The sequence below is a fragment of the Trichosurus vulpecula genome, chromosome 3 (assembly GCF_011100635.1).
Source record: "Trichosurus vulpecula isolate mTriVul1 chromosome 3, mTriVul1.pri, whole genome shotgun sequence".
Classification (NCBI taxonomy): Eukaryota; Metazoa; Chordata; class Mammalia; order Diprotodontia; family Phalangeridae; genus Trichosurus; species Trichosurus vulpecula.
The window spans coordinates 295,307,130-295,321,906 of record NC_050575.1 but is presented as its reverse complement, the minus strand read 5'-3'; the positions used below and the strand labels follow the sequence as shown (position 1 = coordinate 295,321,906).

Sequence of the window (14,777 nt, the reverse complement as noted above, 5' to 3'; positions counted from 1 at the left end):
TGCTATTATTATCACCACTTTGCAAATTGGGAAATAGAGCTGAGAGAAAGACAGAGAGACCGAGAGGGATAGAGAAAGACAGAGACAGTTGGCCTCAGAGCCAGAAAGACCTGGGTTCAAATCTTGCCTCTGACACTTAGTGGCTCTGTGACCTTGAAAGAGTCACTCAATCTCAGTGCCCCAGGCAACTCTCAAACTACACTTTGGAGAGCGGTGTTGAGCTGCTTCCACGTGAGGTACTGTTTTTTCCAGTAACATCAGTTCAGCAAAGCCCCTCTGAGACTGGATTTCCTTTTCTTTCTGTTCTTTTCCTTTTGCTTTCTTTCTTATCTTTCTTTCTTTTTCTTCTTTCTTCGTTCTTTCTTTCTTTCTTTCTTTCTTCTTTTCTTTCTTTCTTTCTTTTCTTTCTTTTCTTTCTTTCTTCTTTCTTTCTTCTTCCTCTTCCTTCCTTCCTTCCTTCCTTCCTTCCTTCCTTCCTCCTTCGCTTCCTTCTTTCTCTTTGTTTGTGGAAGGTAGTTGGGGTTAAGTGACTTGCCCAGATCACACAGCTAGTAAGTGTCTGAGGCCAGATTTGAACTCAGGTTCTCCTGACCCCAGGGTGGGTGCTGCCCCTGGGGCTGGATTTCAACAAAGAAGGTCTTGAGATAGGGAAAGGAGGATAGTCTGACTTTGCCTTCTCTATTCCCAGAGTGTAGGCAGCCCACGGGACTGGTACCGGAAAATGTTCCAACAGATCCACCGAAAACTTCCAGGTGAGACCCAGTCTTGTCATGGCTGTTGCATGGGCAGGGCAGTAGCTGGGGAATGAGAAAGGACGAAGGATTCTAAGGGATTTGAGGAAGAGGGAGAAGATAGGGAAGTCTTCCTCTAAGAGAAAGTGAGTGGATCTGTGCATTGAAGGAAGTTAGAAGTAGAAGAAAGGAGAGCATTCCAGGTGTGAGGGACAGCCTATGCAAAGACACAGTGATAGGAAATGGAATGCCAAGTACAAAGGACAACCAAATGGCTGGAACATAGCATGTGATCAGGAGTAATGGGTTGAGTAAAGGGCTAGAGAAGGCCTGAAAAGGTAAGCTGGAGCCACATTGGGAAAGCCACAAAGGGAAAGTCGAGGAGAGATATAGGGAGCCATTGAAGGTTCTTGATTTGGGAGTAAAATGGTTAGACTTGCACTTTAGGAAGGTTGTTTTGGAAGCTGCTTGGAGGATGGGTTGGAGAAAGAAGAGACTAGAAGCCAGTTAGGGATAGTGGCAATAGTTGGGCTGAATTAGAGCAGGGGTGGCATGAGTGGAGAGCCGGGGTCGGGCTGAGATAGGAGGGTAAAATCAACGAGATTTGGCAAGTGAATGGTTATGGGAAGTGAGGGAGAGGAAGACTCAGGATAGCATCTTGATGGCATCATGAGAGTTCTCTAGATTTAGCAAAGCTCTTGATAGAACTTCTGGTGAGGAAAAGATGAAGAGATTGGGCAAGACCAGGGGTGTCTAAATGGTACGTAAGGATCTCTTAGTGACTTACGAAGCCATGTATTAACATCGTCTGTTCTTTTGTGTTTGTATTTATTTTGTTAAATATTTCTCCATTACATTTTAATCTGGACTAAGGAGTCCAGACTTGCACTGAGGAGCGTTGTGGACTACACAAGGCTGCAGTGTTTGACAGGTGGTATCATGATAGATGAATCTAGAGCTGATTGGACGGTCAGACTGGAGAGTAGAAATGGTTCGATGAAGTGCTGGATGCTAGAAAGATCTCTGGATTTAGAGTTAGATGATCTAGGTTCAAACCCTGCCTCAGAGACCTACCAGCCATATGTGACCTTGGGAAAGTCCCTTAACTGCTGCCTGCCTCAGTTTCCCCTTCTGGAGAGATAATTACAGTACCTGCTTCCCTAGATCGTTTTGAGGATAAAATGACATGGGATATGAAATGCATTTGTCGTTGAGTTGTTTTCAGTCATGTTCGACTCCTTGTGACCCTATTTCGGGTTTTCTTAGCAAAGATACTGGATTGGTTTGTCGTTTCCTTCTCCAGTCCACTTTACAGATGAGGAAACTGAGGCACACAGGGTTAAGTGACTTGCTCAGGATCACAGCTAGTAAGTGTCTGAGGCTCCATTTGAACTCGGGTCTTCCTGACTCCAAGACCCTAGTGCTCCATCCACTGCGCCACCTGGCGGCCATGAAATACATTGCAAGCCTTTAAAGGGCTAATAAATGTTAGCTACTGATATTATTTTTATTATTATTATAAGTAGCTCTCCACTGGAGTTCTCCAGTGATTCCAGGTTGGCCCGGTGCTATTTATTTAATATTTTTCTTTGTGATGTGGGATAAGGGATAGATAATTCAAAAATATCTGGAATCTAGTGAAACGAAACATCTTAGGCCTTTGCTTCTAAAAAGTCACCTTCCTAAATACAAGGCTGCAAGCCTGTATGCATCAGACAGCTGATGTAATCTAGCCAGAATTAAGAGAGCGCAGGATCAGGGCCCCTCTCTACTTGGCGGTGGTGATGTCCCATCCGATGCTGTGCGCTCACTTCCAGGCCAGGTGTCAAATTTTAGGAAGGACATTGATAAGCCAAAGAGCATCCAGAAGAAGGCAGCCAGGATGGCTCGTGCTGAGGGCACCTGGAATATACACATAGCTTGGAGAAGAAAAGACGTAAGAGAACAGAACAGCTGCCTTCAAGAATTCCAAGGACTATCTGGCAGTCAAAAAGCATTTATGAAGTGCCTGCTGTGCGCCAGGGACTGTGCCAAGCCCTGGGGATGCAAAGGAAGGCAAAAGAGACAGTCCTTGACCTGGAGGAGGTCACCGTCTATAATGGGTTATGTGATATTGAAGAAAAAATACCCTTAGTCTGCTTGGCCTAGGCATGGGTGGAATTTGCAAAATGACAATTAGGCCATTGAGGCAATGAAGCATCTAAGTGATGCAGTGTAAAGCTGGCTAGGCCTGGAGTCAGGAAGACCTGAGTTCAAATCTGGATTCAGACACTTCTTATCTAGCAAGTCATTTAACCTCTGTCTGCCTCAGTTTCCCTAACTGTAAAACGGGCATAATAATAGCACCTACTTCCCCAGGTTCTTGTGAGGCTCTGGTGATGTGTTCATAAAGCATTCAGCATAATGCCTGGCACGTAGTAGGCACTATTTAGAAACTAGCTATTATTATTAATCATTAATTAATTAATTAACACATGGATCTTGGATAACCACTAGTTACCCAGTTCCGGCAAATCATATTACTGTCAGTTCCCTGCAGGCACTTGCCCAGGGTCATATAGTTCCAACATATTGTAGAGAGACTAGATGGCCTTTGATGTCCCAACTCTCCAACTCTGTGATTCTTTAAGGTCTGAATAGAAACCCAAGCTCCATCTTGAATTACATGGGGCAAGGAAATGAGGACTCCTCTTCCTTGGAGAGGGACCTGTGACTGCGTCTTAATTTGTGGTAGTTTCAAGGGCTTAGAGGCAGGAGGAATAGGTGCCTGGAATTTCATCATTAGTTATTTATTCCTTTGTGGTAAAACCAGCTTTGCCTCTACAATCCTCATTTAAAATTAAAATATCGGAAGTAGCCTTGGAGGTCACTTGGAGGCGTTAGAGGTGCCTGAATTTTCTCTGATGCTTCTCTCTCAGGCCGGAGGGCACAAGGAAGGGATCATAAACAAGAAAGATGGATTTCCCTGACTTGGCCATTTTGCTGACCGCAGGGCCTCCTCCCCCCCCCCCCAGCCTCCCCTCCCCACTCCCCTCTAACTTTAAGTGGATAGGTGGGTGGGTCCGAGGAGAGAGGTGGGAAATCTCCGGTTGCCTGGAGGCATTCCAGAGCCATTGAATACCCAAAGCATTTCCAGACCTCCTAGGAGCTGCTCTCCTAATTCCTTCCCTCCCTAGACATTCTTCTGGGCCTGACTCATTCCCCCACCTCCTAAAGGGGAGGGGAGGGCCGCTGGCACCCGAGTAGGGTTGAGGCAGAGGTTAGGGATCAGTGACCTACTTCATCTCTCTTTTTCCAGAGCTGCAGCTGGACTGGGCTTTTGAGGATCGAGGCAAAGGTGAGAAAACCACCCTAAGAATTGGGCTGGCCCTTGCTCCAGGAAACAGAACTCACTATCACCTGTGCTTTAAGACCCCAAATTTCTCTAGCACTTCAAGTCATCAATGAGTCTTTCTACGATATCAGAATCTTTTCAGGAGCTGGGAAAAGACCCCGTAGGGTTCAGTTCCCCAGGTGCCTGGCTTCTTCCTTCCTCCTCTCCTAGCCCAAACTTCCTATTTTCCTTCCACTCCCCATCTTTCTAGAATCCAGGCATCTCGGGCCACTGTTGAGAACTGCCTCTCAGAGACCCATCTCCCCAGCAGGTGAGTCAGTGCTGGGATTGGGGAGGGAGGGAGCTCTGGAATCTCACAGCTTGGCTTTAGGGGGTGTGCAGCTAAGAAAGCTCTTCATTCTACACTCCCCTCCTCCCCCAACCCATTCCTGAGCCAGAGGAGGTCAGAGCTTTGGTGATGGGGCCAGTCCTAGAATGGTTGGTCCATCCCTGCAGTGAACTGGCTCCCTCTGGTGGCCATGTCGGGGAGCCAAGCATTCAACGGCCAAGGCCAAGACATTTTCAAGGTCAACGAAAACGTGCCCAGCCCTGGGTTAGAAAAGTTGCAAAGTTTAGATAAGGCACTAGCTGGCATAAGCTCAAAACTGAAAAGGACCTTAGAGGCCACAATCCTCTCATTTTACCTAGGAGGAAACTGAAACAGAGAGGTTAAGTGATTTACCTAAAGTCTCACAGCTAGGAAGCATATGAAGCAGGATGTGAACTTAGGACATGCAGACCCCAAATCTAGCACCATATTTACTACTGCTCGTGGAACTCACAATCTAACTGAAGGCACATACCTCGAGAACTAGAATAGAAAATGAACCATGGTAACTCTTCAGATCTCACGTCCCCTCTGCCAACCACAGTCAAGTGTTGGCAATTCTGGGCTTTCCTCCCTACTAACCTCACAGCAGAAAGACAGGCTGGAAGCAGCCTTCCCTCAGTGCCTGGATTGACTGACAGAATACAATTGAGTTGTTTCTGGCAAAGCCAGGCCAGGTGACAGAACTCACTTCACCAGTCCCTGGGAACCTGGCATACCTGACTTATCGTCATGGGTCACCCTTAAGCAAGACAGAAGTTCCTTGTTTTCTTTTAACAGGATTGTGGAGGTTCCTACTTTAACCTCACCTCCCTCCCTCTCAAATTGGATACTTCATTTCTAAATGGATCCTCCAAAAAGGATTCAGAACACACTGTGGCTGATGGGAAGGTGGAGGGTGACAGTGCAAGGAGAGAGGTTAAAAATTAAATTCCTGGTCTTACCTTTGGACGAAATCAGGCTACAAGCTAGTGCAGAGTCTCAGTCTGACTATTCATCTGAACAGAGGCTCCCCACCCCAAGCAAGTAAAGTCAATGCATTTATTATTCATTGGTCAGGATTATTTTTGATCTCTTTTATTGTAAATGTCCTCATCTGGGACACACCATAGAGTTTCCATAGGCGTGGCTTCTTGTTATGATTTTCGGTTGGTACTGGACTGCTAAGTCATAATGATGTATGGCTAGAAACCTAATAGGCCATCAAATTCTGGCAGACTGGCCACCCACTTCGCTATCTGATCAAACTCCTGATTCAGTGAAATCTGCTAATGCTGATGGCCCATTTGGAAGGAGCATCCCAGAAGCTAGTTGTAATAATGGCTTTGTGTTATCTTGGGTTAGTCACTTCGCCTTTTCTGGTCTCAGGTTCCTCATGTTCCTCATGAAGAGCCTGGACTCATTGATTTCTAGGGTGCCTTCTAGTTCTGACATTCTGTGGTTCTGGAAAAACTGACAAATATGGGGTTCTGACTAAAGGAAATGTCAGAGCTGAGGCTCACCCAATCTGCAGAGGAGGTGCCTTCTAGAATTCTAGAGTGTCAGAGCTAGGAGGACCTTGAGAGTGTGCCTAGTTTAGCCCTCATTTTCCACATGAAAAAAACTGAATTAGAGAAGGGGGGTGGCAGGTACAGGATGATAGATTTTGAGCTACAAGGGTCCTCAGTGGCCATCTAATAATGAAAAAAAAATCTGGTAAGCACTTCATATGTGCCAGGCACTGTATGAAGCATTGGGGATTCAAATGGCAAAGAAAGACACCCTTGTGTTACAGAAAAGCTTAAATGATTTGCCCAAAGTCACCCAAGTATTGACCAACAGAGCCAGGATTTGAACCCAACTCCTTTGAACCCAGCCCTCTTTCCATTGAACTGCATAACTTTCCAAATTCAAACTCCAAAGCTCTTTATGCTTCATCATGTTCGCCTTCTAACAAAACTGGGTGGGTTTGTTATTTATTTTGGCCTTGGTATCAGACATTTGTCATATCAGGACATTTTCATCCCAACACTAAATGAAAACTAAATTCAGCTGATTTATCTTTTAAAAACCACATAGTAATGACAAGAGCAAATGTATAAGGTCCCCTGCCTGAGACAAAGTAGGGGTTAATAAAATGCTTGTTATCTTCTCCTTACCCCATCCATTACATCACCTGGCTGGGGATCTTCTGAGCCCTGAATGAGAAGTATGGGGGCTGGGAAGAAAGTGGTTATATGGAGGGAAAGGACCACAAATCAAAACTACTAAGGCTGTGGAGAAGAGAAAACAGCTCTCTTGCCCTGGACCAGCCTCTCTCTATGCCCCAGTCTGCACCATATTCCAGGAGAGCAATGATTCTTACCCCCTTGTCTAGGAGGAGCCACAGGGACCCTAAAGAAGGGGCTGGAAACATCTTCAGCTCTAAGCCTGGAACCTCATCTCTCTTGCAGACAAGACCTCAGGTACACACCCCTCAGGCTCCAACCCATCCCCCTCACAGCCTCCTGCCCTTGCTCACCAGAACCTCTGAAACAGACTTGTGCCTGGCCTGGCACAGATAGTGCTCCGAATGTGTTGGTGATGTTCAGCTCTGGTCCTTATAGTAGCTATTGATAAGCTTTTAGGCCTCATAAGGCACTGGCTAAACCATGCCCTGTAAGGGATGAATGGCTTTCTTCACATGACAAAATTCTGTGCCTGGGCCACTCCATTTGGGTTCATATCCTCTGCTTCCTCACCCAGGTGGTCAGGTACCAGAAGCAAGGTGATGATATCTGGACTGAGGACTCCTGGAACCAATTTCTACAAGAACTAGAGACAGGGCAGAGGGTAAGGGGAAATCGGCTGGGGTGGAGAGCTAAAAGTAGAGGCTACCCTTAGGCAGGGCTGCTCAGCCAAAGACCAGGCAATCATCAAAAGGATCCCCAAAGGGAAAGAGCCTGGGAACTGTCCCATTCCTAATTCCCCTGATGTGACCTGACCTACCCCTTAGCCCAAGAAGCCACTGGTGGATGAAACCGCTGAGAAGCCCTCTTTACCAATTGAGGTGAGTGCCAGTATGGTCTGGGCACCAGTGTGAGTAGGGGTGGGTGGGAGAAGGGCATGATTTGGATGCTGGGGTTGGGTGGGGATGGGAAAGGACAAAAGATGGCAAAAGACTTGGGGCAAGATTTTCCTCCTCAGATCCAAAGGTATGAATTCTGGGTCACCATGCGTAGTTTTAGAAATGAGGACTTCCTCTAGCCCACAGATCAATCAACAAGAGTTTCCTGAACTCCTACTATGTGCCTGGCATGATGGTAGACTCTAATTGGGATACAATCAGGGCTTTTACCTCAAAGAGTTCAAAGTCTAATTAGGGAACAGTGAACAAACCTGAGAAAGCTGTGAATATGTTGCTCAGTCAAGAAATTTGCACTTGGGAGTCCCAGCTCCTCTGGGTACTACATGTGTGGGCTTGGGCAAATCCCTCACCTTCTCAGACCTCGTCTCCTTCATCTGTAAAAGAGGAGACTGGACCCGATAACCTCTTCCAGCTCTGTACCTATTATCCTTTGACTTAAGGGCTAGAATGTTTTTCAGTTAAAATGTCACAGGAAATCAGAAAAGGGAGAGATGGAAGTTAGAAAAACTTAAAGTCCTCTAGAAATGTCTGTTATTATCATTTTATTACAGCAGCCAAGTGTTGCAGTGGATAGAGTGTTGAGCCTGGAATCAGGAAGACTTGAGTTCAAATCCAACCTCAGATAATAATTGGCTGTGTGACTCTGGGCAAATCACTTAACCCTGTCTATCTTAGTTTCCTCATCTGTAAAATGAGCTGGAGAAGGAAATGGCAAACCACTCCGGTATCTTTGCCAAGAAAACCCCAAATGGGGTCATGGAGAGTTGGACACAACTAAATGACAACATTATTTTATTAAATTGTTTTATATTTATTTATAATAAAATTATATTAAATAATATATTTATAATAAGAATACTATTTATTCTATCATTATGGTGAAGAAAATGGTATTCTAGGTAAGAGGAACAACACGAACAATGAGTTTGGTAGTGTGACCTTAGGCAAGTCACTTTTCTCTGGGCCAGAGTTTTCTTATCTAAAAAATAAATTCTTAACCTTCTTGTATCATGGACCTCTTTGGCAATCTGATAAATCTTATGGATCCCTTCTCAGGAAAAAAAAAGGTTTTAAATGTATAAAATAAAATACATGGGGTTACAAAGGAAACACATTTTATTGAGATGCCAATTATCAAAATATTTTAAAAACAGGTTCCTAGATCACAGGTTAAGAACCCCCTAAATGAGATGATTTCTGGGGCCTCTTCCAGTTGCATGAATGGTCATGGGTCAGTGAGACTTCCTCGAGTAAAGTAGAGGGGGAATATTGGGGAGTATAATGCATCCCTGGTATTCTTTGAACCCATCCCTGCTGCCAGAGTGGGCAAATTGGCTTTATTTGGACAGACCTCAGTTTCCACATTTGCTTTCAATTCTGGGCCAGAAGCAAATGCTTGTGTGTGCATGGATGGTTGGATTCCTGTATGATGGGAGGGAGTAGGACAGAGGGCAGACTGTAGATGCTGCAAAAGGCAGACCCAGGACTTTAGATGTGATGCAGTAGCAAATGAGGAGTTCTCAAGCCCGAGAGTGAGCGACTTGCTAAAAGTAAGGGTTTGGGGAAGATGATAACAATAGTTTGGCAGGGGTTTGTTGTTGTTCAGTCATGTCTGCAGTTGACTTTTTATGATTCCATCTGGGATTTTCTTCAGAGAGATACTGGAGCAGTTTGTTCAGGAAACTGAGGCAAATAGGGTTAAATGACTTGCCCAGGGTCATACAGCTAGCAAGTGTCTGAGGCTGGATCTGAACTCAGGAAGATGAGTATTCCTGATTCCAGGCCTGGTGCTCTCTATCTACTGCCCCACCTAGGATGGGTTAAAGGAGGAGTTGGGGAGGCCAAAGTATTTCAGCAATCCAGGTGTGAGACTCCCTCAAAAGGTGCTTAAAGTCTTCTCTTTCTAGGGCTCCACAAACAGTGTAGGGCCTGCTTGAGTAGTAGTCACACCATGCTCTGATACCAGGCCCCTAAAGGAGAACTAATTGCCTGGACACAATGTCCAGTCCTCTTGCAAGGGTGCTTTGTGATCATTCTTGCTTTTAGAGTATGGGAGGAGATATTGCTGACATTGGGGGTGGGGCCTACTGTGTCTTCTGGGAACCCCAGCCCTTTTGCCCCATCAGATCTTACTGGAGAGGGAACTGGCCAGACTGAACGAAGAGCTGGACAAAGACATGCGAGCCATTGAGATGAAGCTGCCCCCAGACAAGGTACCCCTCACTCCTGGGACTATCATACATGTCACCTGGGAGAATGACAGGCGTAGAGGTTTTATGGAAAGAACTGTCTCTAGGACCATTTTTTCCACTGATGATATTGGGAAAGTCAGTTTTGCAGTCTGGAAAATAAGAAAGTCGGATTAGAGTCTAATCCAAGCGCTACTTTACCTGTGGGTCTTGATCCCATGTGGGGTCATGTAATTGAATGTGGAGGTCGTGAAAAATTTGTCTACAGTAAAAGATTTCTGTATATCTATTTTACATGCCCATATACCCCGGGTCGCCTAAAAATTTCTCCGGGGAAAAGGAGTAGTGAGTGGAAAAAGTTTAAGATATATCTATCAATAGATAAATATATCTATCAATAGATAGCTTGATCTATATATTTAAACATCTCTGTCTCTATTTATCTATCAATGACTAATCGTCAGACAAACTCTAAGACCCCTTCTTCCTGTTTGTAAGTCTGGATAAATGTCCTGCTGCCCTGGGGTGGCCCTGTCCCCTGTCTCTGGGACACCTTCACTCAGGGGGTGTCACTTCAGCTGGAGGGGACACCCTCATTCAGCTGGAGGATGGGATGACCTGCTCATCTCCTTCCTTCCCTCCTCTTTTCTTCTTCTTCTTTCTCTGCCTTCCTTCTTTCCGTCCCGTCCTGTGCGGGCTGGTTGTCCGGGCTCGGCTTCCACTCTCCTGTCCTGTCTCCTACTCTCTCAAGGCAACCTGAGGAGAGGCTCTAGGACCCTGCGTTCATCCCGCCCCTCCCCCTCTGACCCTCCTTCCCCAGCCCCAAACTTTCGCAGCTGTAGTGGAGGGGGCGGTCGAGGTTGAACTCGCCGTCCTGGCTGAGTCCCGCCCCCGCCCGCCCTCCTCTCCCCACCCAGGGCTCAGTGCAGGCTAGCCGCCCCCAGGACCGAGGACCCTTGGCTCGGTGAGTACCCCAGATGCCCGGAAGGTGGGAGGAGAAGGGGCTCCACTGGGGGTGGGGCTGGGGCCGGGGCTAGGGCGGGACGGGACGGGACCGAGGAGGGAAGAGGACAGCGATCCCGGGAGGAGGAGGAGGAGCAGGAGAAAGCAGAGAGAATCGCTGATGTGGAAAAGGCAGATCAGTCCGGGAGCCTGGGACAGAGGAGGGAGGGACTTGGAGAAAGGAAAACAAGGTGGAGGTGGAGTGCGATCCTGAAGGGCAGGGCAAGGAGAGAGGAAGGGACGGAGACGGAACTCCAAGACGGGGCACACGGGGAGGGAGACAGTTTAGGGGATGCCTTTGCCGTTTCCGTGGGCGCAGGCAAACTTTTGGCTTTGGAGTCCCTTGGTCTCCCTGGAGACGGGCTAGGCGGGGAGGGAAGAGGAGCTTTTCCAAGGAGGGGAGCGGGAGGGTGAGGTCCCTTTCCCTTGCACACCTCCTCATCATGGCCCAGGCCGCCTTCTCCTTCTCAGGGTCTCCCCCTTCCCATGGCCTCACCCCTTCCTGGCTTGGGGCGGGAGAGAAAGGAAGTCGGATATCCTGCTGAGATCCAAGGATCGGGGAGTGGAGATGGTCGTTTGAATGGCATTTCTGGCAGGATAAGGGAAAATCCTGGAGGTGGTGGAGGGTACAAGTCCCCAAAGGAGTAAACTGTGTCTGCACCTCCCTTCCCCCACCCCCATCCTCACCCCAATCTACCAGCTTGTCTCCAGCCGGGGCTTCCAGCCCATCCCAAGCACTTTACCATAGCACCTCGAGGGCCCTGAGCCCCCACAGAATGGAAGATGGAGGGAGCCCCTTCCTGGGTCGGAGAGACTTTCTCTACCCACCCCCCACCCAAGGTAAGACTCAGATCCCTCTCCCAGCCCCTCCTAGATTTGCATCGATTTATCTAGCTCCTCTTTTGCATATTTCCCCTTGCCTTATTTGAGTGAGTTGGTGGGCATCCAGCCGGGGTCATAACTCCCAGCCCTTCCACTGGGTCCTACTCCACTTGGCCCTGGCTTTGGTCTGCTGAGTTTTTGGTTCCCTACAGATCCAGATGGGGCAGAGCCTGGGGGTGGCCTGGCCAAGAAAGAAGATAAGAAGGTAAGAGGTAGTTTAAGGGCAGGATGTCATCAGCCCAGGATCTGGGGCTGGATTTTCAGAGTTGGGGGGCGGGGCAGGACACACTGGTTTCGTTTATAACTCTTGGAGGGATATAAGTTTGGCTAGTGGCTAGCAGTAAATTCTGTCCTTTCTCTCCTTTTGCTCAGATGAAGGCTGCACGGCTCAAATTTGACTTCCAGGCTCAGTCACCCAAGTAAGTGTCCCTTCTTTCTCTCTTCTGTCTTTGAGGAAGGAGTATCTCTGCAGGCCCATTCACAGAGTACCCCACTTTCCTCTCTATATTCCAAAGGGATGAGAGTTCAGAAGTTTGTACCGAGTATCTCCTATTGCCCCATGAAGAAAAGCCATAACCAAGATTGGGCAAACAGGGCTTTGTCTCAGGTGCCCTGTCAAATTTAGAGCCCAGAAGCTAATATCCACACTACCTCTTGTAGATATAGAATAATTTTGTGTGCCAACAAATAGGAGGGTGACACCAACACTTCCCATTCCTCTAGCCAACAGTCTGCTTGCCATGGAACTGACCTGAGTAGCCCCCACCCCTCCACAAGGCCTGAGGAAGTCATACCCAGACATGCTCTCTGCACAGGCCCACCATGGCTCTGACAGCCTGACCTATCTGAGGCTGAGGGGGAAGGGATGTCTGGTGGGGAGAGGGTTGGGGAGGAGGGTAGCCCTCAGTCTTTAAACCTATGCTAGGGAATGTGATGGGCACTTGTGTACACCACAGTGGAAAGGGGACTAGTGGGGTTACTCACCTGTTTTTGAGAAGAGTCTCAGCTGTCCATCAACCTGACTGTCCCGGGCTTGACCCATCTTACATCAACCCAAAGGTTGAAGGAAGGCTCAGACTAGGGCATCGTGGAAGGGGGCATCTCAAAAGCATTGGAGACAGCGTCATAAACTTCTACCCAGCATTCCACCACTCCAACATTGTGAGACTTCTTGCCTTCCTAATACCTCCCTAGCCAAATCTTTGAAAATTTGAAGGAAAAGTCCGGAAGACTCTGGAGAGTCATATGGAGGAGGAGGTGGGGGTGTATGACAGTCCATGCCACACCTTCCAGGACCATATAAATTCCACATGATTAGATATATGTCACCTCTTCCAATCCCCCATCGAGCCCCTATGGAAAATAATTAGCTAAAATAGGAATCTACTAGATGATCTACAGGGGGTAAGCTCTTTCTCTTACCTCTCACCAGGTTCCTGGGGTGATCCGTTTTCACCTTTCCTGCCTCTTGATCCAGGGGCAAAAATTCCTGGTGATGGCTCTGTCCACAAAGGAGTAATGATCCCTGGGGAGACCTTGGGACATAGGTTTGAAGAAGTCAGTAAAAAGGGATCTTGTAGTTTTTGGATAGTCCCAAAGACATAGTCCCTTTTTCCATGACCTTCCCCTACCACCTTTTGATTTTGAGGGACCTTTGAGTGACTTTTTGTGCATGGCCACCAGGGAGTTGACCCTGCAGAAGGGAGACATCGTGTACATCCACAAAGAGGTGGACAAAAACTGGCTGGAAGGAGAACATCATGGGCGGCTTGGCATCTTTCCAACTAACTATGTAGAGGTGAGTGAGGGGTCTTCCTTGGTGGGATGGGAACTCGGGTTCCTCTCTCCTGGACCCAAAACCACGTCATGTTCAGTCACCAAGCCCTGCTGCTTCTTCCTTGATGATACGTCACAGATTCGTGCCTTCATCTGCACATCAGACCCAGCAATTGTGAATAACTCTCACGACCTAGTTCACAGCGACAAGAAGGAGAAAACAGTATAGCTAACTTTATAGTGCTTTGAGCGCCTTTCTGTTCATTCTCATTTGTTCCTCTCAATAACCCCATGAAGTAGGAAGTGATAATTTTTCTTAAATACAAAAAGAGAGATGGTTTCTTATAAAAGAGCGATCATGCAAAGTACCACAGAACAAACAAGCTGTAACAGCAAGCACCCTGGCACACCCGGAATGGCCTGCCAGCGCAGGTTCTTTGATCTGCTTTTCTTAAAGGAAAGGCAACTTTAAGGGGGTCAACAATCTTACTTTAATCAAACATGTATAAATCATTCACTACTTCAGAGGAAAGGTCAGCACCCTGAATGTGGAGAAAATACAAGCAGAGAAATTAGCACAGAGATTCAACAGACAGGGCTCCAACTGTCTGAACACAGTAATACAACCATCTACCTATACCACCAGATGGGGGAGCACAAAACATCTGAGCAGTGGGGGGTGGGAGGTGGAGGGGCTCTTAACAAAAATGGCTACTCAGAGTCCTGTCCAGAAAATCAAAAGGTCGTTCTCATGAGCAAGCCCCCAAAGCAAAATCTCACCTCAGAATATAGATACACTTTTGGCTAATAGGCTCAGAGCCAGAAGGCGTCACAACCCTCTTGATTCATCTCCTAATTAGCTTAGTACTAAAAGGTGTGAAAGTCTTCCTACAAGCAATCCTCCCCTTTAGGCAAGTTCCCCCCCTCCATGGGCTCTATGATGTATTGCAGCTGTGATTGAACACGTGTGGTCACACAGGCCTATTAATGGATGGGGATGATCTTATTCCATTAACATCACACAAACAAAAAACAATCAGTGGAGAAGGTCAAGAGGGCCCATGGCGCACAACTAAATAAAGTGATTTAAGTCTAGTAGACCTTTCATTAAAACACGGAATGTCCTGTGTCAGAGAGTATTCAAATGGCCTGAGTCCTGTGTCAGATGGTAGAGATAAGAGTTGGGGATCAGGTGGGACAGCAGGGATCCCGCCAGGTGTGACCTCTGTTCTCTTGGCCTCAGTGGTCAGTATAGTCAAGTTGCATGAACCTCTGCCTTGCTTTTCTCCTCTTGTACTTGAGCCTGCAAATTAATTTCTTCCTCCACTTGGTGAAATGAAAATCAACAAGATGGCACTGAGATCAAGCGGGGAATATACTTCTTATGCCC

At 47.2% G+C, this 14,777-nt stretch overlaps 1 protein-coding gene across 3 annotated transcripts in view; it reads left to right on the top strand.

Moving 5' to 3' along the window:
- The window catches only part of SORBS3 (sorbin and SH3 domain containing 3), a 34,830-nt gene that overhangs the window by 6,313 nt on the left and 13,740 nt on the right, over positions 1-14,777 (top strand). Inside the window, exons 6-17 of one of the 3 annotated variants that reach the window (XM_036750780.1) lie at positions 689-752; positions 4,030-4,068; positions 4,316-4,379; positions 6,789-6,876; positions 7,157-7,243; positions 7,407-7,460; positions 9,665-9,751; positions 10,645-10,691; positions 11,430-11,569; positions 11,764-11,816; positions 11,984-12,030; positions 13,295-13,409. In XM_036750780.1, coding sequence (XP_036606675.1) covers positions 689-752; positions 4,030-4,068; positions 4,316-4,379; positions 6,789-6,876; positions 7,157-7,243; positions 7,407-7,460; positions 9,665-9,751; positions 10,645-10,691; positions 11,430-11,569; positions 11,764-11,816; positions 11,984-12,030; positions 13,295-13,409 — 885 coding nt within the window. Of the gene's footprint in view, positions 1-688; positions 753-4,029; positions 4,069-4,315; positions 4,380-6,788; positions 6,877-7,156; positions 7,244-7,405; positions 7,461-9,647; positions 9,752-10,644; positions 10,692-11,429; positions 11,570-11,763; positions 11,817-11,983; positions 12,031-13,294; positions 13,410-14,777 lie in introns of those variants that run through there. The other 2 variants (XM_036750779.1, XM_036750778.1) reach the window with 2 other exon arrangements.